The sequence below is a fragment of the Tetrahymena thermophila genome, assembly GCF_000189635.1.
Source record: "Tetrahymena thermophila SB210 genomic scaffold scf_8254579, whole genome shotgun sequence".
NCBI classification, from domain to species: Eukaryota; Ciliophora; class Oligohymenophorea; order Hymenostomatida; family Tetrahymenidae; genus Tetrahymena; species Tetrahymena thermophila.
In genome coordinates this window covers 45,055-64,253 of record NW_002476350.1, presented here as the reverse complement: position 1 = coordinate 64,253, position 19,199 = coordinate 45,055, and the positions used below count along the sequence as shown (strand labels likewise).

The 19,199-nt window shown below is 20.7% G+C and overlaps 7 protein-coding genes across 7 annotated transcripts; 4 read left to right on the top strand and 3 right to left on the bottom strand. All coding sequences in view use genetic code 6, as the record gives it.

Annotated features, from left to right (window-relative positions):
- The first annotated feature begins 435 nt into the window (after positions 1–435).
- On the top strand, positions 436–3,986 carry TTHERM_00666250 (cyclic nucleotide-binding domain protein). The gene is made up of 15 exons (XM_001019994.2): positions 436–531; positions 586–635; positions 857–946; positions 1,046–1,135; positions 1,308–1,397; positions 1,559–1,648; positions 1,734–1,823; positions 1,982–2,071; positions 2,427–2,516; positions 2,650–2,739; positions 2,940–3,029; positions 3,149–3,238; positions 3,332–3,421; positions 3,536–3,625; positions 3,776–3,986. Exons 1-15 carry the CDS (start codon positions 493–495, stop codon positions 3,864–3,866), a joined length of 1,260 nt encoding a protein of 419 aa, XP_001019994.2. The 5' UTR covers positions 436–492; the 3' UTR covers positions 3,867–3,986.
- An 817-nt stretch (positions 3,987–4,803) lies between these two features.
- TTHERM_000666223 (H/ACA ribonucleoprotein complex protein, putative) lies at positions 4,804–5,099 on the bottom strand (the record flags this gene model as incomplete). Its single annotated transcript, XM_012798581.1, has 2 exons — positions 4,804–4,901; positions 5,003–5,099. 2 exons carry the CDS (start codon positions 5,097–5,099, stop codon positions 4,804–4,806), a joined length of 195 nt encoding a protein of 64 aa, XP_012654035.1.
- A 1,847-nt stretch (positions 5,100–6,946) lies between these two features.
- Positions 6,947–7,408, bottom strand: TTHERM_000666221 (transmembrane protein, putative; the record flags this gene model as incomplete). Its single annotated transcript, XM_012798580.1, has 1 exon — positions 6,947–7,408. The coding sequence occupies one exon, from the start codon at positions 7,406–7,408 to the stop codon at positions 6,947–6,949; it is 462 nt and encodes a 153-aa protein (XP_012654034.1).
- A 1,108-nt stretch (positions 7,409–8,516) lies between these two features.
- TTHERM_00666220 (glycosyltransferase group 1 protein) lies at positions 8,517–10,311 on the top strand (the record flags this gene model as incomplete). Its single annotated transcript, XM_001019991.3, has 7 exons — positions 8,517–8,677; positions 8,738–8,838; positions 8,890–9,433; positions 9,495–9,672; positions 9,729–9,935; positions 9,994–10,124; positions 10,173–10,311. 7 exons carry the CDS (start codon positions 8,517–8,519, stop codon positions 10,309–10,311), a joined length of 1,461 nt encoding a protein of 486 aa, XP_001019991.3.
- A 442-nt stretch (positions 10,312–10,753) lies between these two features.
- Positions 10,754–12,855, top strand: TTHERM_00666210 (hypothetical protein; the record flags this gene model as incomplete). Its single annotated transcript, XM_001019990.2, has 11 exons — positions 10,754–10,790; positions 10,884–10,995; positions 11,059–11,161; positions 11,213–11,317; positions 11,375–11,521; positions 11,575–11,673; positions 11,738–11,929; positions 12,042–12,152; positions 12,211–12,297; positions 12,371–12,445; positions 12,502–12,855. 11 exons carry the CDS (start codon positions 10,754–10,756, stop codon positions 12,853–12,855), a joined length of 1,422 nt encoding a protein of 473 aa, XP_001019990.2.
- Positions 12,856–14,060: 1,205 nt separating this feature from the next.
- TTHERM_00666200 (Ras family small GTPase) lies at positions 14,061–15,494 on the top strand. The gene is made up of 2 exons (XM_001019989.3): positions 14,061–14,380; positions 14,590–15,494. Exons 1-2 carry the CDS (start codon positions 14,167–14,169, stop codon positions 15,003–15,005), a joined length of 630 nt encoding a protein of 209 aa, XP_001019989.2. The 5' UTR covers positions 14,061–14,166; the 3' UTR covers positions 15,006–15,494.
- A 1,213-nt stretch (positions 15,495–16,707) lies between these two features.
- TTHERM_00666190 (hypothetical protein) lies at positions 16,708–18,348 on the bottom strand (the record flags this gene model as incomplete). The annotated part of the gene is made up of 1 exon (XM_001019988.1): positions 16,708–18,348. One exon carries the CDS (start codon positions 18,346–18,348, stop codon positions 16,708–16,710), a length of 1,641 nt encoding a protein of 546 aa, XP_001019988.1.
- Between the last annotated feature and the right edge of the window lie 851 nt (positions 18,349–19,199).

Sequence of the window (19,199 nt, the reverse complement as noted above, 5' to 3'; positions counted from 1 at the left end):
AGTTAAATATTGATCACATACATACTTCCTTTTTGAGTATTACTTTATTCTTTTATTCCTATAATTAAATTTTTAATTTTTTATATTTGAGCTATTGCTTAAAATAAACTTCTTATTATACCTACAAAAATTAAACATCTCACAATAAATTAAAATATATCTAATTTTTATATTATTATATATTTAATAAAATAAAAGTAATCAAATTAACAACCAACAAAAAAAAATATTATAATTAATTAATTTAAATAAATGATTCTACATTTTCATATTATATTTCAATCAAATTTCAAACTTAGAATATTAAATTTAGCAAAAAAAGAAAAAAAAAAATTTGGATTTAAATACAAAAATTGTTTAATTTAATTTAGTTTACTTTGTTTTATAGGTAAAATTATCTAATTTTTTATAAAATAAAAACAAATATTATGAATTAAAAATACTAAACAAGTAAATAAAAAAATAGCAAATAATACAAAGTTAAAATATAGAATGGATTAAAAACTATAATACTATGGTCATTTAAAAGATGTATAAAATTATCTTTAAAAAATGATAATAATATTAATTTTTCTAAAAAAAAAGTTTCTTAACTCTTCACTATCATCACAATATAAAGTTATGATTAAATTAAAGTAAATTAATTTTAACAAATAATAATTAAATAGATAATTATATATATTTAAATGCTGCTGTAAAATAAATTTCAGCTTATAAAAATATTTTTAGAAAAAAAATTATTTATTTCATTCATTTCTTAAAAAAATGTTAATTTATTATTTAATTATTATTTGTTTCTTTCTTGAAATAAAATGAAATAACTTTTTCTTAATTTATTGCAAACAAACACTCAAAGCTAAGAGGAAGCAGATGAACAAGATATTAAGAACTTAAGTTCAGCTATAATTAAATGTACAAATCTCACAGTTTTAATTATTAATTTCTAGTAAAATTATTTTATTTATTAAAATATCTTAATTTTTATATTAGTTTGTTTAATTGTTTATTTTAGATACATTTTTTATAATATTTTATATCTATCTAGAACAAATGAAATAAAACTATAAGACATACAAACTTTAGGTTTTGCTCTTGAAAATTGCTATCAACTTTAAACTTTGAAATTATTATTGAGGTAAAATTAATTATTATTTTTAAATATAAAATTTTCTGTTTTATTTTTAAAATGAAAAATATTTTCTAAAAAAAATTTTTAAAGATTAAATTTAAAATCTATTAATTTTTGTTTAGAATTTGATTTTTCTATTTTATAAATTAATAAAATAAAAAATTTTATTTTCTCAAAGTAAATAAAGATTAGGAGATGAAGGCATTTCACTTTTAGCATTTTCTTTAGTAAATTGTCCAAATCTATCAGATTTGTATCTTAATTTAGTGTAATCATAATTTTATTATATAATTTAAATAATTTTTCAAAACTTTAATGTAAAATTAATAATTTATAAATTTAAAAACAAAACTTATTTTTATTTTTTTCAGCATTTAATTTTATAAACAAGAATTTAAAAAAAAATACTTTTATCAATAAATAACAAAGGGGCAATTAAATAGGTATTGAAGGTATTAAAAATTTAGGCTCTTCTTTATCAAAATGCAAATATCTTTCTAGATTAAACTTATTGTTACAGTAAAATAATAATAAATTCAATAGAATTTTTTTGTTTTTTATTTTAGTATTCATTTCTAAAATTGATTTCATCATTAAAATAAAGCAGTAGTAAACTAGGAGATGAAGGTGTATCATGTTTAAGCTCAGAATTGAATAATTGTACTAATATATCAAATTTAGAACTATATCTTATGTAAACAACATAAATTAATTTAATTAAACTTTTAATAATTAAAAAAAAACAATTGAAAATAAACAAACTATCAAAATATTAATTACTCAGTTTGTTTTTATACTATTTATTATGTAATAGAAAAATATTATTTTAATTCATTTAAAAATAAATAAAAGGGTTAATGAAATTGGATCATAAGGTGTATCAGATTTGGCATGTTCTTTATCTAAATTAACTAATCTCTCCAAACTAAAACTCTCTCTTGAGTAATTTATATTTTTTCTATTATTGGCATCTATCTCTTTTGTAATTTAAAGCAAAGAATAAATTATAAAATAAGTGAATATTTGAAAAATTTTAATTTGAGTATTATATTAATTTAACTTTAATTTATTTAAATTATTAATAAGAATTGTCTATTTTTTTCAAAAATAATATAAAAATAAAAATAACTGCAAACAATAAAATAAATGTATTGAAAAATTTAATTTTTATTTTTTATATTTAAATTAATAATTTTATCTTCTTTTTTCTTTAAAATTTAAATCACTTATAAAAAATGAAATGCATATTAGATACAAAATAATTAATAAAAGCTAAATTAAAACAATATTTTAAAAGAAAAAATAAAGTAGAAGAAAAAGGGGCGTTTTACTTAGGTTCTTCTTTAGCATAATGTGCTAATCTATAGAGTTTGGAATTATGTTTAAAGTAAAACAAACACATTTTTATTTTTATTTAGGGTATCTTTATTGATTAACTTTTTCAATATAGAAGTTAATTAGAGAACATATCATTTAATCATTAAAATATTTAGATTTAAATTTAATCATTTAATTAAAAGCTAAAATATTATTGGGACTTAAGGGACATCAAATTTAATTTATGGTTTATCAAATTGTTCATCACTTGAAGTATTAGATTTATAGATAGGGTAAATAGTTTATCCTTATTTTAAATCATTTTTATTCATTAATCATTAATTAAATTCTTTAAATATTTTTTTTTAACTTTTCTGATTGGGATTTAATATTCTTTATGAACGGCTATTGCTTAATGTATATTATAATTATTTAAGAAAAATTTTATTTCATAAATATCTAAGCTTAAAATTTTATAAACTGTTAATTAAAGTGATAATTCAATTGGAGCTCAAGGTATAACAAGCATAGGGAAAGCTATTTCTAATTTTACTTGTCTCTCCATTTTAAAACTTTATGTGGGGTAAAATTAATAATTATTTTATTTTTAAATTAATTTTAATTGATAAAAATTAAATTTTTTTATTTTAAATTTTCTCTGAAATAATTATTTTATTTTTTATTCTTTGATTACTATAAAAGTAATAATATGATTCAGACTATTGGAGCATTAGAATTTGGCTCTGTTTTAAAAAACTGGACTAGAATATCAAATTTGTACCTAGATTTGAGGTAAATTAATTTAAAAAAATAAGAAGTTTTTATTTGATTTAGAAAATATTTAAAAAAAATAATATATAATATTAATTTTAAATTAATTAATAGAAATAATGAAATAGGTGATGATGGAGCTTTATCGGTTTATTAGGGTTTAACATAATGCAGCAGTCTTTATGCATTAACATTAATATTAGAGTAAAAATCATTTTATTTTTATTCAAATTGATATGAAAAACTTTGTTCTAATTTAATAAAAAAAATTTTAATTTGTTGAATAAATCATTTAATATTTTTTTAATTAATTATCAGAAATAATAACATTCAAGATAAAGGAGCTAAAAATTTATGCAAAGTTCTTGCAAATTGTAAAAATCTTTGCATGTTAAACATCCAAATATGGTAAGATTATTTTTTTACTTTTAGAATAATTTGATAAAATTGTTATTAATATTTGATGTGAATATTTTTATTGTTAACACTTTTTAGCAAAATTTTTGATTTGATTTTATTTTATTTTCACTCAATAAATAATTTTAATTTTATCAAAAGCTTCAATGGAGTTGATCTACAAAATAGATTATTATTAAGTAGCTAACTGAAAAAAATTAAGAGAATAGTAAAATATTATATCATTTTTTGATGACATTTATAACACTTTTTTAATTTTTTATGAGTTATCTGAAATTAAAAAATAATTATGTTCCCTTTTCTTATAATTTATATAAAGTGTATAAATAAATACAGAATAAATATAGAGTAAACGATTTTAATCTACTACTATTTTTCAAATATAATCTATGAATTGCTTACTAATAATAAAAAAAATATTTTTGCAATAATTATTTAAGTATGATTTTGACTAAAAAAACATCTTTAAAGTTATATGAAAATATATATTTACAAATCTAATAATCTAAACAATCTTATCTTTTTATTTAAAAAGAATCTACCATTTAATATTATTTTTTATATATATATGATATATTAGAGTTACTGTAGTAATTTAAAAACAATTTTATTAAAATTAAATTCAGTAAATTAATTGAGTATCATACAAAAGCATAATCAATCAAATTAACTTGAAAAAAACAAACTAGATTTCTATAAAAAATTGAATGCTAATTGGTCTTTAATAATTAATTACCAACAACATATAAAATATTTTAATAAGATTCAAAAGTAAACTAAAAATAGAATTTAATAAACAGAAATCATTTTGAATGATATAAACATTGTAATTGAATGATGAGAGAATATAAAATAAAAGATTTGAATAGATACATAAAACAAAACTAGCAGGTAAATACAATTTAAATAGTGTTTTTATTATAATTTATTTTTTTATAAGATATTAATAATATTTGCTTTGAAGTAAAATATTTATTTATTGCTGCTTAAAAATCAAATTAATTGAATTGCTGTCTCTCACTCACTATTTTTGAATTATGCATATATTTTTATCTGTTTAGATGCCTATTCCCTCAATCTTTATATTTTAGTATTGTTTACACTTTATATAGTTACTATTTAATTGACGCAAAATCGCTTTATTATAAATTATCTATTTATCTAGTCACTCAGAGCTTAAGTTCAGGTTGTTAGGTAGGAAGTAAATTGTATCTCTTCTTGCATTCGTATCTTTCCTTTTGGTAGTTGTCATCAGGGCTGAAACGAGCTGTTTTTTAATTTATTAATAAAAAATTAATAACGTGAAAATAAATAAATAAATTATTGAATATATTAGGCATTAAAAGCTAATCAAGAGTAGTTAATTACCAGGATGGGCATTGAGGGTTTAAACGTTTTCATCGTTGATGGTCTTGAGAGTGTAAACTCTTTTACCATTTTCGTCGAGGTAGAATCTAAGATGCATTTTAATAGTTAAGTTGACTTGGATATATATTTGATTTATTTGTTTTAATTTCAATTAAAATAAGAATAATTATAATTATTTAGCTTAATACTTTCGCTATTAATTTTTGACTAATTTTATATTTATTCTTTATCAGTCCTTCATTCTATTTTGTTTTGGCCCTAGAATATAATTTAAATGCTCATTATTCTTATAGCTAACTTTTTCTAATACTCCTTCTACCAACTCTTTAGAATCAATTAATTATAATTTATTTATTTATTTAATTATTTTTTATTTGCAGCCATTTTTATTTTAGAATAAAAATTTTAAAAACCAAATAAAAATGATTTAAATTTAGTATGATTAAATAAAAATTTCAATCATTTTTAAGATAAAAATAATTTTATTATTCTTGTTTAACTCAATTAATTTTTCAGCAATAAATTTGATTGACTACCATTTTTTATTTTAGAATAAAATTAAATATAAAAAAGCATTTTTAAATTAATTAATTTAAAATTTATCAATTTGCTAAAAAAATTATCATCTTCATTTATTTTATTTTAATTTTTTACAATTAAATATCAATTTATATTACTTAGAAAATGAATGAGCATTAAAACCCTCAATTTTATCCTTTAAAACATTCTTTATTTTATGAAATTCTATAATTAAAAAGTTGTTTTTATTGATTCTATTGATTTATGAAATATATTTTAATCAAATTAAAATGATTATAAATGGCTTAATTTCAAAAATATTTTAAATAAAATTTCAATCAACAGAAACTGAAAAGAAAATACTAAAATATATTTAATATTTAGCTTAAAATTAACGGTAAAAAGTTAAATGCAATAATGACATTAAATATCTTTTAATTTTATTATTTTTTTATATTTGATTAGAGTTTTTAGTTTGTTTTAAGAAAGTTTTCATTGTCTTTGTTTTTGGGAACAAGTATTAAACAAAATAAATTTTTGAAATTTAAAATTTTTTAATGGAAGAATATTTAAAAAAGGATACTATTAATGAGCCTAAGACAAAATCAATCAATTACAATTTTCAGAACATGAAATTTTTTATCTACAGTACAATTATTGGGATGGAAGGCTTAGAATTTTATCAAGAGAAGGGTGGCTACTGCACTCAAGAAGGATATTAATTAATGAAAATGATATATCACAGTTCCTACTTAATGTTTATTATAAATACACTGTTTTTAGCTTATGCTTATATTCGTTTAAGATTTGTTAGATTTTCTTTTTACCTTAACTATGTAGTCAATTTTATTTACAACTTAGTTATTATTATCATTTGTATGAATGTTGCTGTTTCATAGCCAAAGGAGTGTCTTTCTGTTATCATGGTATAGAAATCAATTATTTTTCTTACTATAAAAAAAGAAATTGAAATTTGGACAGTGCTTAAAATGCCTTTAGACATGGCTTCAAGATAAGCAAATTTATCTTCTAATTTTCTCTTCCCCTATCTGATTTTATCAAGTGGTAATTTAGATGATTGCTCTAAAATTCAATCATAAAGAATTCGATTTTTAATGCTATTTGGTCATACTTTAGTATCGCTATTTGGCACTGCTATGAATTTTCTGTTACACTATCTTCAAACAAAATTCTAAATGAAATTAAGAGGAGGTTTTAAATTTACAATCATAATTTGTACAGTTTGTATGCTACTCATCTACATTGTGATTGTAGAATACGATGGGCCTAAAAGTATATAATCAACTTAGATATAGTGCTAACCTCTGCAATACACACTTCATATTTACTCCAAAATAAATGTCATATCTATTTTTTCTATGGTGCTTCTATATTTCTTTGAAGATGAAGATCTTATAATTTAAATCAAAAACTTTTTCTTTACTACTTATGAATAACTAACATAGAAACCTAATACAGTAAATTAAGAAAACATATTAAACACATCTTTTTAATCTCAATCCTCTGTAAGTTAGAAATAGTAAAAAAAATAATATTATGATACTGAATTTAACATTAACTAGCATGGAAACAATACACAAGATTACTTAGATAAATTTTATATTCCGAAGGGTATTTTAGCAGCTAAAGAATAAATTCCTTATTTAAAGGCATTTGCAACTGAAGTAATTGGAACTAATAGTGAACATGATAATATTTTCTCCAAAAGAAGCTTGTAATAAGCTTACGGAACTTTGTAAGACTCCCCATAAAAATCAAGCACATAAAAAAATACATAACAAAATACATCTCCCAAACTACATTTGTGAATCTTATAAAATAATTATGCTTATTAGTCTAAGTGAAATATTACTTTAATAACATCATCTCAAAAAAAGAATTTCATTAATTTAAATCATAAAAAAATAACTTTTGATGATCAAAACAATTTATATTAATTTTAGTCATTCTTCTAAAATATTATGATGATTTTTATTATTTAATAAAACCAAAAAATTATTTCATAAAAAATTGAATAATTTAATCAAAAAAAAAATCAAAAGCAATTTATGAATGAGATGCAGCAAAAAGACAAGTTAAAGCTTTTAGAATTCAGACAAAAATTAATTCATATGCTAAATAGAAAGAAATTTGAGAAAAAATCATAGAATTTAATTGAATTCTTGATAAGTAATTGAAATAAAATGATAAAATATTTAAGTAAAAAGTAATTTTTTTATTATTTATTATTAAAATAATTTTTAAAAATATGTAATAAAAATCTGGATTTATGTTTTAGGTTAGTTACCTTTTTTGTATATTTATCATTAAATTATATAAAAGCATTAAAATATTCATTTTTAGAATTTATTTAAGAAAAGAAATTAATATGATTTTTACTTCAATTCCAAATAAAAATATTTTTTAATACCTTTAATTTAGATTCTGGTTAATTAATTATAACTAATTTGAAAGCAATTTGAGAAAATAATAATAGAATTTATTTAGATTTTTGATGTGGAATTTAAATAAAATGATTAAAGGATTGTAGAAAAATAAAAAAATATTTGATAAAAATCTGGATTTATGTTTGGTTAGTTAGTTGTATTGTCTTATAAGTTTGTTTATTTTTAAAGTATGCAACAATTGGTATTTAAATATTTATAGATCAAGTAATTATTTAAGCCAGAAAAATAAATTACAGTTTATATTAATTTATTGTTAGCAAATTATACTTCTAATAAATAAGTATTTTTGATGCTTTTAATTAAATAAATTACTATCAGGATTTAATGAATTCTGATAAAAAATAATATTTAGAAAAAAAAAATAAATATATTTATGTATTTATTTGTTTGAATATCTTTATCAAATCTATTGAAAGTTAATCTTTTTGTATTATTATTACACGTCAAAAAAACTAATACAATAATTAATTAAATAAAAGTATTATTGTTTTAAGTAAATTGATCATTGCAAGACGAATAACAAGAAGATGGCCTCATTTATTTTTAAAATTTTGATTATCAGCTTTTTATATGTATTTCTTCCTCTATTGGCTATTTATACTTTACTAAAGCTTGTAGTCAGGTTAAAAAAGTTTATTAGAAATAAAGGGAATTCAAAATTGAAAATAGCATTTTTCCATCCTTATTGGTAATTAACACAATTCAAATCAAAGATTTTTTGTTTTTACAATGATTTTTCCTCAAACAGCAATTCAGCAGGAGGCGGAGAAAAAGTTCTATGGTGTTTGGTTTATTCACTTTTAAATTGTGTAGCATATAGGGAAAATTTTGAACTGGTTATATACACAGGTATGTTAATATAGTCAAATCTATTTTATTCAATTATTAATTGATTTAAAGGAGATTAAGTTAGTGGAGAGGATATTTTAAAGAAAGCAACTGACAGGTTTAATATTAATGTTCTTGAGCTTAAAGATAAGATTTAATTTATCAGGGTTTCAGGTAGAAAACTGCTCGAACCTTTTAGAGTAGCTACTATGATCCTTTAAGCTATTGGAACAATGATTTATACTTTTAAATGTCTGCTTAAATACCAACCTGATATTTTCTTTGATTCCACAGGTTTTGCCTTTTCCTATATTGTTGTTAAAAAGTTTTTAGGATGTAAGGTTGTCTCATACACTCACTATCCATTTATAAGCTCAGATATGATTTAAAAAGTCATTAGAAATGAATAATCTTTTAATAATAGAGGCTTTATTGCATAATCTGGACTCTTTTCTAATATTAAGTTTTTCTACTATTTGATATTAACAAAAATGTACAAATTCATGGGAAATTATGTAGATATGACTTTCACTAATTCAACATGGACAGATGATCATATTAGAAGTTTGTGGGCTCCTTGTCGTTAAGTCGAAACTATTACAGAATCAGTGAAATTGTAAATTAAATTGAAACAAAATCTATTTTTATGAAATAATAGAAATTATGTTTATTAAAAGATATCCACCATGTAATGTTACTTCTTTACTTGAGTTAGAAAAGAATTAAGAAAATTCAACTGTACAAATTATGTCTTTCGCCTAATTCCGCCCTGAAAAAGACCACATGATGCAAATCAGAGTTTTTGAAAGAGTGCTTTCGAGATTAACAGATGAAGAAAAGCATAAACTATAATTCGTAATACCTTAAATAAAAATAAATATTCTAATTACTTGTTTTAACATAAAAAATAGAGAGTAGTTGGATCTGTGAGAAACGATGATGACGAGTAGTTGTTAAGCAATCTCAAAAAAGAAGTTGAATAAAGACATCTTAGTGATAAAATTTAATTTATCAAAAATCCATCTTTCAAAGATATTTTGAAAATATTTGAGCAAAGTGATATTGGATTGCACACTATGAAAGATGAGCACTTTGGAATTGCAGTCGTCGAAATGATGGTAGATTTTTATTTGAAATATAGAGAAAATTTTAATAGAGAATTTTAATGTAAATAAGGCTGGAGGATTAATTACGATAGCACATAAGAGCGCTGGCCCTTTGAAAGATATTATTTAAAATGAAAATTTCGGGTTTTTGTGTGAAAATGAAGATGAATATGTTGAAGCAACTTTAAAAGCTGTTTAAATGTAAAATAATTTTTATTTAATTGTTTTAATAATAATTTTTTTTAATAGGCCAAAAGAAGTCAAATAGGAGTTAGTAAGTAATTCTAGACAAAAAGCTTAAGAATTTAGTGAAGATATGTTTTACATTAAAAGTGCTGCTCATTTCGAGAACTTTTTAGAATATTTTAATTTAGTTAAAAAGGTTTGAACTGTCTGTAATTAAAAAATTTTAACAAACATTTTAAAAGAAAATTTTTATATATGTAATTGTTATTATATTTTTAAAGTGAGTTATTAAGGATAATTATAATAAAATTTCAAGCAAATTTTTATTCCATTTTAATAATTATTAGAAAAATCCTACAAAATGTAAATTTATTAAAATTTATTGAAAAAAAATTAAGATTTTACTTTATAATTTATTGTTCACTGAACAAATAAGATAGTAATTTATAGCCATTAAGGTTCTTAGAAATTTATTTTTTACTATACATATATTTTTCATTAAAAACCCAATCGAAGATTAGCAGATTAATTAAGCAAAAAAAAAAATTTAATAATAATTATTCTAAATAAAAATATAACTCATCAATTATTTTAGTTAAAAGCAGTCATTTTGCTGAAGAAAATCTGTAAATATTGTTAGCGAAATGTATTAAGAATCCCCTTTAAGATATTCTCCAGACTGTAATTTAGCACTTTATTGAGTTGCCATATTAATATTTTACTTAAAACAATCCTATACATTTTTTATTAATTTGTTAAATACATTAATAAAAGTGCAAAAATATAAAAATGAATGGGCTTATCTGCAAGATTTGCAGATGAGAAAATAAGGAGAACTTGTTGATGAATAGAAAAAGTTAGAAGACGAAATTAAAAAAAATTACAGGTATAGCAAATAAAAATTAGTGATATGTAGATTTTGAAAGATTATATTTTATTTCAATAATAGACAAGATCTTAAGGTCAGTATTGACTAGCATTAGTAAATTTAAAGGGAGTAGGAAAACGAGAGAAGAAATGGTACAGGCTAATATCAGTCTTTGCATGATAGAGTAATCCTTATATAATTCATTGTATATTTATAAAATTAATTTTAATTATAGATGATGAATGATTACTTTGAGTAAAGATAAGTGTAGAATGAAAAGTAACACTAATAATGTAGAGATTTTAATTATAGCTTGATTGAATAAAAGAGATAGCAACAAGTAAAGATAACTGAATTTTCATATATCTTAATGATTTTATTTATGAATTAAAATTAGCTTAAAGAAAGAGAGCTGGAAAGAATGGCAGCAGAAAAAAGAATTAAAGATGCTGAGGAATAGGAAAAGAGGTTCAAAGAAATTCAATTACAAGAGAAATACTTTGTTAAAAGTGAACTCCTAAATGCAAATCATGCTCAAGAAGAGGTATTTATTTAATATTTTTGTTTGCTTTTGATCAATTTTTGATAAAAAATTAGATCAAAAAAATAGAAATGGAAAGAGCTAGAGAGAGAAACAAGTAGCTGGCCTAATCAGAATTCAACTAGCTTTCTTTGTAAGACTAAAGAAGAGAGCAAGTAATTTAAAATAAAACAATAAATAAATAAATGATCATTTATTGAATATTTCAAACTTTAAAAGTTTTTAGATTAACTGAAACAGAGGTATTATAAAAGCATGAACAATCCAGTGCAAAACATATACTTAGAAAATCATCTTAAGCAAATCGAAGACAGAAGAAACTTAGAAAAAAAATTAGTAGATGAATACAACTAACGTAGATTGCAACTAGAAGAAGAAAAGAAAGCTGAAGAGTTTTAACAACGTTAGAAAGTAATATAAAATAAATATTATTTTATAGGAAAAAACAAAAATGATCACTTTTATTTAAAAATAGATTAAATAATAAAAATATATTAAAAAAAAATTATTTATTTTAATAAAGATTAAAACAGCAATAAATTCAACACTGAAAAACTAGATGCAATTGAAATAAGATGCTTAAATCGCTGTTACAATTGATAAAATCAAATATCATGATTATTTGCTTTAGAAAGTAAAGTCAACAAACACATCAAATTTGGAAAAAATAGTTTTTCTTCATAAAAAAATAGGATAAAGAAGTTTTAGAATAGCAAAATGAAGTAAAGTAATATCAAGAAGCTATGAAAAGAGAATATTAAAATGAGCTAAAAGATTAGGTAGATAAATTCAAATGATTCATGACCATCATTATTCTCTATGATAATATTAAAATATTTTATAAAAAATTAGATGTATCATAGAACTCACAACAATAAAGATTATATGGACAAAAGAGAGTTAAAAATTAACAAATAAGTTTTTGAGGTAAATTTATTAAAATTTTGTATGGCTTAAAACAAATCTATTAAATAATATTAAAGGCTAATGGTTTGACCCCCTCAATTCCTGGAATGTTCCAAGATCACCAAAGAATTAAATAGCTAAAAATGATTAATAATTGCTTAGGCTACTAGCATAAATTAGCTACTCCTGAAAATATCTAAATGTTTTAAAACCCTAGAAGTCGCTTCTAAAGCCATGATGAACACCAAATAGCTCAGAGCCTACCATAATCTACATTGCATAAGAATTCTAGCTCAATAGCTTTACCTTAAGAGCAAAAACCAGAACTCTACAACAACGATTTTAGTTCACCTGTTAAGTAACCGATCAACTCTGAATTAAGAAGAAATAACAGTGTCTTCCTCTAATAAGGAAAGAAACTATTTTATTGAATTAGATAATCTAATTTAAAATTTTTGCTTACTAAATCTAAATTATTGTTAAAAATAAAAATATATAAATTATAATATTCGTATAATAATATTAAATTCCTACTAAAAGTATTTTTACTATTTTATTTTCTGCAAAAATATCAATTTATTTGCCTTTTAAATTAATAATAATTTTGGTATGATTTTTATTGATAGAAATAAATAAATATATCTATCTATATATCAATAAATAAATAAGTATTTTTCTAATTTTGCATTTAATTTTTTTATTTTTAATAATTGCTGAAAATAAAACACATTCTAATAATCAACCAATTATCTGTGTATAATAAATATAATCTAAGATTACTTTTTGACAAATGTTTATGTAAATTAATTAAATAAACTAACATTAAGTATAAAAACTGCTTTAAGACTTATTTAAAACAATTAATTATTTTTAAAATTTTATTTTTGACAAACTTTAAATATTTTAATTATAAAACTTTTATGCTATTTTACCCTTTCTGAAATTTTTTACATTAGCTGTGATTAATTCATTTACATTTTTTATTTATTTATTTTTTAACTTACAAAACTAATGGTTTAAATTAAAAATTTCAATCATTTTTATTTGAATGCTGGATATTTATTTTATTTAAGATAAATAAATATTGAAATCAAAATAAAATTCTTTATTGAAAGTTTCAAATGAATTTTTAAATTAGAATTTTGTTTATTTTTATTTATTTTTAATTAATAAAAAATGTATTATTTGATAATTTAATAGATATAGAAGTAACAATTAATTAAAAAGTAAATTTACTGATTAGATATTTACTTAAATAATCAAAAACAAAAAAATTGGATGGGATAATGACTAAAAGTTCTTTAATGGGAGTTTTTACAATAAAAAGTGTAAGATTTGTTTTTCATTAAAAATACAAGCTATTTAAAAATATAAATCAAAATATTTTATAAAGCTTGATTTGAGATAGTTAGTTAAATGTTAACATGTACTTTATCTGCATTTTTTAATGGCAATTAAATTTTTAGTTTAATATTGGAGTAGAAATTTAGATTTTACGCAAACAGAAACCACTTACAGTTGAATTTGTTTATATTATTTCACTAGTGAATTTACCTGCATATATGTATGTATGTTTATATATGTCTATGGTTTATTTTTACTAAATTTATTTCTAATAAATTTTTTTATATACATCAAAAAAAAAATAATCATTATAATTAATTATTTTCAGAATAAAAAATATATAAACAATTAATCAATTAATTTTTGACCATATAAAGATAGATTTCACCAATTTAAACATGAGAGAAATGGGGCCTTTTAGATCGTCCGTTTTGGACTCTTCAACTAATAAAGACGATATACTTAATATAGTCCTGTTGGGTGAAGGTAGTGCTGGTAAGACAACTATGACAGTAAGAGTCAAAGAAGGCAGGTTCATTGAATAATACGACCCTACATTATATGATGTCCATAAATTCAAAATGTCTGTTGATGGATAAGATGAGCATGTTGGTAAGTTATTTTAGCAAATAAAAAACCATCATTTTTGTGTTTTTCAATTTCTTTTGAAAGATGAATGTATAAAAAATAAGAATAAATAGAAAATCCTCTTTTTGCAATCAATTCGCTTTATATCAAGAGTTCATTAATCATATTCATCATTTGATATTTATATAGAGCTTATTTGACATTTAATCAATATAAATATATTTAATATATAGAGATTTAGGATACTGCAGGACAAGAAGTTTTCTATGATTCTGTTATAGACGAATTTATACGTAAAGCTAATGGTATAGTGTTTATGTACTAAATAACAAGTTAGCATTCTTTACAGGAATTAGAAGAAAAGTATATACAAAAGGTTAGACTGATAAAAAAGGATATGTTTCATGCAGTAATTGTTGGAAATAAGAAAGATTTAGAGTCATATAGAGAAGTTTCTTTTGAGGAGGGCAAGCAAGTTGCAGATAAATATAATATTCCTTTTTACGAAATATCTCTAAAAAAAGAAGATTAAATTGCCCTTCAAATATTTTAAGATCTAGTACGAAAGATGAAACCAAAAAAAGCAGTAATTCCCTTAAAATAAACATAAAGTTAAAACTGGTGTAATAAAACATGCTAAATTTTTTGATAAAACTAACCAAAGTTCTAATTATATTTTACCGACAGCTTTAAGCATAAGAAAAATGCGGATTTACAGTAACCAATAAATAGATGATTTATATAATTTAAGTTGTAATACATACAAGTAGATAGATAGATAGATACTAAGCACTCACTCTTAAATAATCAATCAAAAAGATATATGATGGATGGATGAGAAATTCTGATAAAAAATTAATTAAATAAATAAATAAATAAATAAGCTTTTGCAAATATTTAAAATCTATTTTAAATAAATAAACAAATACTTATATACATACATAGATAGATAATTATATATACATTTTAACAACAAATAATATTTGTAAAAAGTAAAAAATCTATAAGCAAAATTCAAATAAAACAATTAATTTATTGAAAATTTATTTTATTAATTCGTATTTTATTTTTATGCCTTTATTTGCTTGAATATTTTTTGTAATATATATAAAATTTTGAACTATTAAATTATAATTAATTTCTTTGAACAAAATATTTATATTTCTTTACTTAAATATAGATTCTATTCTAAATTTACATTAATAACTTAATTAAATACAAATTAAAATATTCAATTTGTAATATATATAATGTTGAGAAAGAAAAAATATTTATTTTCTGTGGTTAATAAATACTTTAACTGAGCATTTATTCTATATTATATATCAAATAGAATACTACTTCTCTAGATTAACATTAAAAATAACATTAATTATCTAAATTGAGAAAATGTTATTTATTACTTTTATCTGATTTACTGAAGAAAGAATCACTAACTCTCTCTTTTAAATACTACTAAATTTATAAAACATATAAACTATTTAAAATTTTATTAGAATATTAGCTTTTTATTGGAAAAATGATATATGAAATCAAATAAATTTTCATTTAAATTTAAATATTATTTATAATATTAATTAAAAGCTATGCAAATTATTTATTTTTTTCTATTAAAGATATTTATATAATTTTTGTATTATCTAAAAATGTAAAAAAATAAATATTTTTTATATCTTTAATATTTACATTAAAATAAACATATTATTTTAAAAAGAAAAGGAAGAAAAAATATATTTAAACTAGTTGATATGTTTAAAAAAAATATTGAATTAATAAGAGAGAGTGTTAATTTTTAATGTTTAAAATTTAATTAATATATTTATTGTCTTAAAATGAAGCAAAAAATACAGATAATTTGCAAATAAAGTATAGAAAATAGAATGGATATGAATTAATAAGAGTTAATGAAATTTAGTTTTAGTAATTTAGTAAAGTTAGATTAATATTATTAATGAATGAATGAATGATTAATGTTATTATTTTATTCATAATGAAAATATATTTTTGACCTTTTAATTAAATATTTTATTTAGTATGATATTGCTTTCTACAAGGAATTACTTCAAAAATTAGCCAAAATTAATTGATTGATTTATTTATTTATTTAATATTTGCATCAAAAAATTTTTAATTACATTAGTAGGAGTAAATTTGTAATCAATTAATTTTATTAATTATTTATTTATTTATTTATTTATTTATGGAGATTAACTTTTATTTTAATTAGTTAGAGTTATCTTATTATGATTGTTATAAATATTTTTTTAAATCGCCGATGAATTGTTAAATAATTTTTAGTGAATAAACTAATTTTATTGATAGTGGTATATATAATCAATCTTCTTAATATTTCAAATTAAAACAGTTGGATCTTAATCGTCAGACAATTTTAAATTTCCTTTTATGATTACTACATTTTAGTTTATAGAGGAATCTTTATTGATCATTTTATCCAAATTCTTAGAAATTATATGTGAGTCTGATAGGCTATAATATTTATTGTTCTCACTTTTAACCAAACATTAATTTTGTACACCATTTTTTTGTTTGTTTTTTAAATCAAACTCAGCTTTTTTCTTTTATGATAATGAAGAAATATTTGCTTCGTAGTACTTTTATAAGAAATTCTCAACTTCCATTAAATATTCAAATTCTCCATCTATTATGTCATAAATTGAGAAGGATTCAAGGATTCTCTTTTCTTTGCGTTTCTTATAGAATTTTGTTAGATTTTCTTCATCTATTTCATAAAAGATTTCAACCATCATATCATCTTAAATAGGTAAATCTATATTGTTGTGGCTATCATATTAAAATGTTAGGTTGTTAGTTTTAATGCTAATTTTTGCATGCAGTTATATGTCATCCAACGTTTAAATGAATGTTTCCCCTTCTGCAATATCAATTACTTCCTACTTTGGATGTCCTGTTAATTGTATTGCTGCCAAGAGCATATTCCATGTATGAGTTTTTTTGTTTATTAAATCAAGTGGACCTTTTCTTAGAAAAACAGATGGAGCATCTTGCATAGAAATTCCCATAATGTCAAGAAGCTTTCTGCTATATCCAGTGTGAGACTATCTGACAGTTAAGCTCTCATAATCAAAATTATATACAATATACATGCAATATTGATTTCTAGGAATTAGCTTAGATAATTTTTAAGCCTTTTAAAAGGCAAATTGTTTGCGTTAAGCAAATAAATTTTTTAATTTTTAAGATTATCCTTCTTATTGCTTAAGACTAGTGATGTAATTTATTTGGGATTATGTTTTTTATTAAAATACATGAAGAGCTTAAGACCACCTATAAGCTTCACTATTATTTAAGGATTTAAGCTAGTTAATTAAGAAAGTAAATTCTAATATTGGGTTTGAAAAACTTTCTTACTAAACTTCAATTAGATCACCATTATTTAGCTTTTAAATTTGGTTCACCTTTTTAAAAGAAGAAAGCACCTACGTCAAAGATTTCTAGTAAATATATTTATACTCATCCAAGAGATCAAAATCAAGAACAACTTCATTGTATAGGCAAAAGCATTTTGACTCGCTGGGTTCTATAAGAATTATTGGAGTAGCATTTAATTGATAATATTTTTAGTTCATCATTTATGAAGTATTATTTTGACAAATAACAGAACTTAAAGGATAAAGCTAATCATTTTTCTGGGTTAATTACAAAGCGCTTGAGGAAAAATTGTCAAAGATGTCTGATTACTAAGTCTTTTTATCTATTTCGGTATTGGAAGAGGAATTGTAAGTTGATTCGTCAGATGATAATATATTTGTATGAGAGTATTAGTTATTTTTATGAGGAAAATTAAAGCCTTTAAATCTGGAATTCTCCTCAATAAAGAGTAAATAGTTCTTATTGTTTACCTTTTTGGCTTCTTCATTTTTCCATTTTTTTTATATTTTATGAGTCTTTGATTACACTTAATCCATTTTGGCGCTTTTTGAACAATTAGATATATTGTTAACGCTATACATTATAATAATAAAGCAAGTAATTCAATAAATTGCTTTTCTATCAAGGATTTTATAATCTTTTTAATCTTACCTCACTTTCTATTTTAATTTCTTACTTCTAATTTTTTGATAATTACTAAATTATACTTAATTTATAGATGAGAATTAAAGAAAAACCCATTTTTCTTATTTTTTGATACTAAAATTTATAAGGTGCATATCATATCAATCAAACCCATAAAAAAATTGCTCTATATCAATAAATTTTATCAGAAACTTTTCTTTGCCAAAAAAATTCATAAAATAATCTGAAATCTGGAAATCTTTATTACTAGATACTTTTTTTTAAAAATATACTTGAATTAATATTTATCTCTTACTTGAAACAATAATATTGTTTTGAAATTTATTACAAATATTATCTATTTCAATGTTCTTTACTTTGACCAGTCTTTTTTTATACTAAATACAATCAATTAATTATATTTTCACATTCACTAAAAAATTTCACCACATGATTAACTTATTAACTAAATAAAATAAAGCTATAAGAAATAAGCTAAAATATCTTTCACAAACTCTCAAATAAAATTCACTTCATTAATATTTTTGAAAGTATTTTAAAAATCAATTTAATAATATTGTAGACTGACTGACATACTTATGATAATAAATATTTTTAGAAATCATGTATTTATTATACTTTATTCTATATTAAAGATAATTTATTGTAATTTTATTTATTTAATTTAAATATTATATTTGAATGTTTTTCTTTATAATTAAAGAACTTTCTTCACCATTTATTTTTGCTTTTAGAGCATTTAATTTAATAAATATTTAAATATTAAAATAACTACAATTGCTCAAAA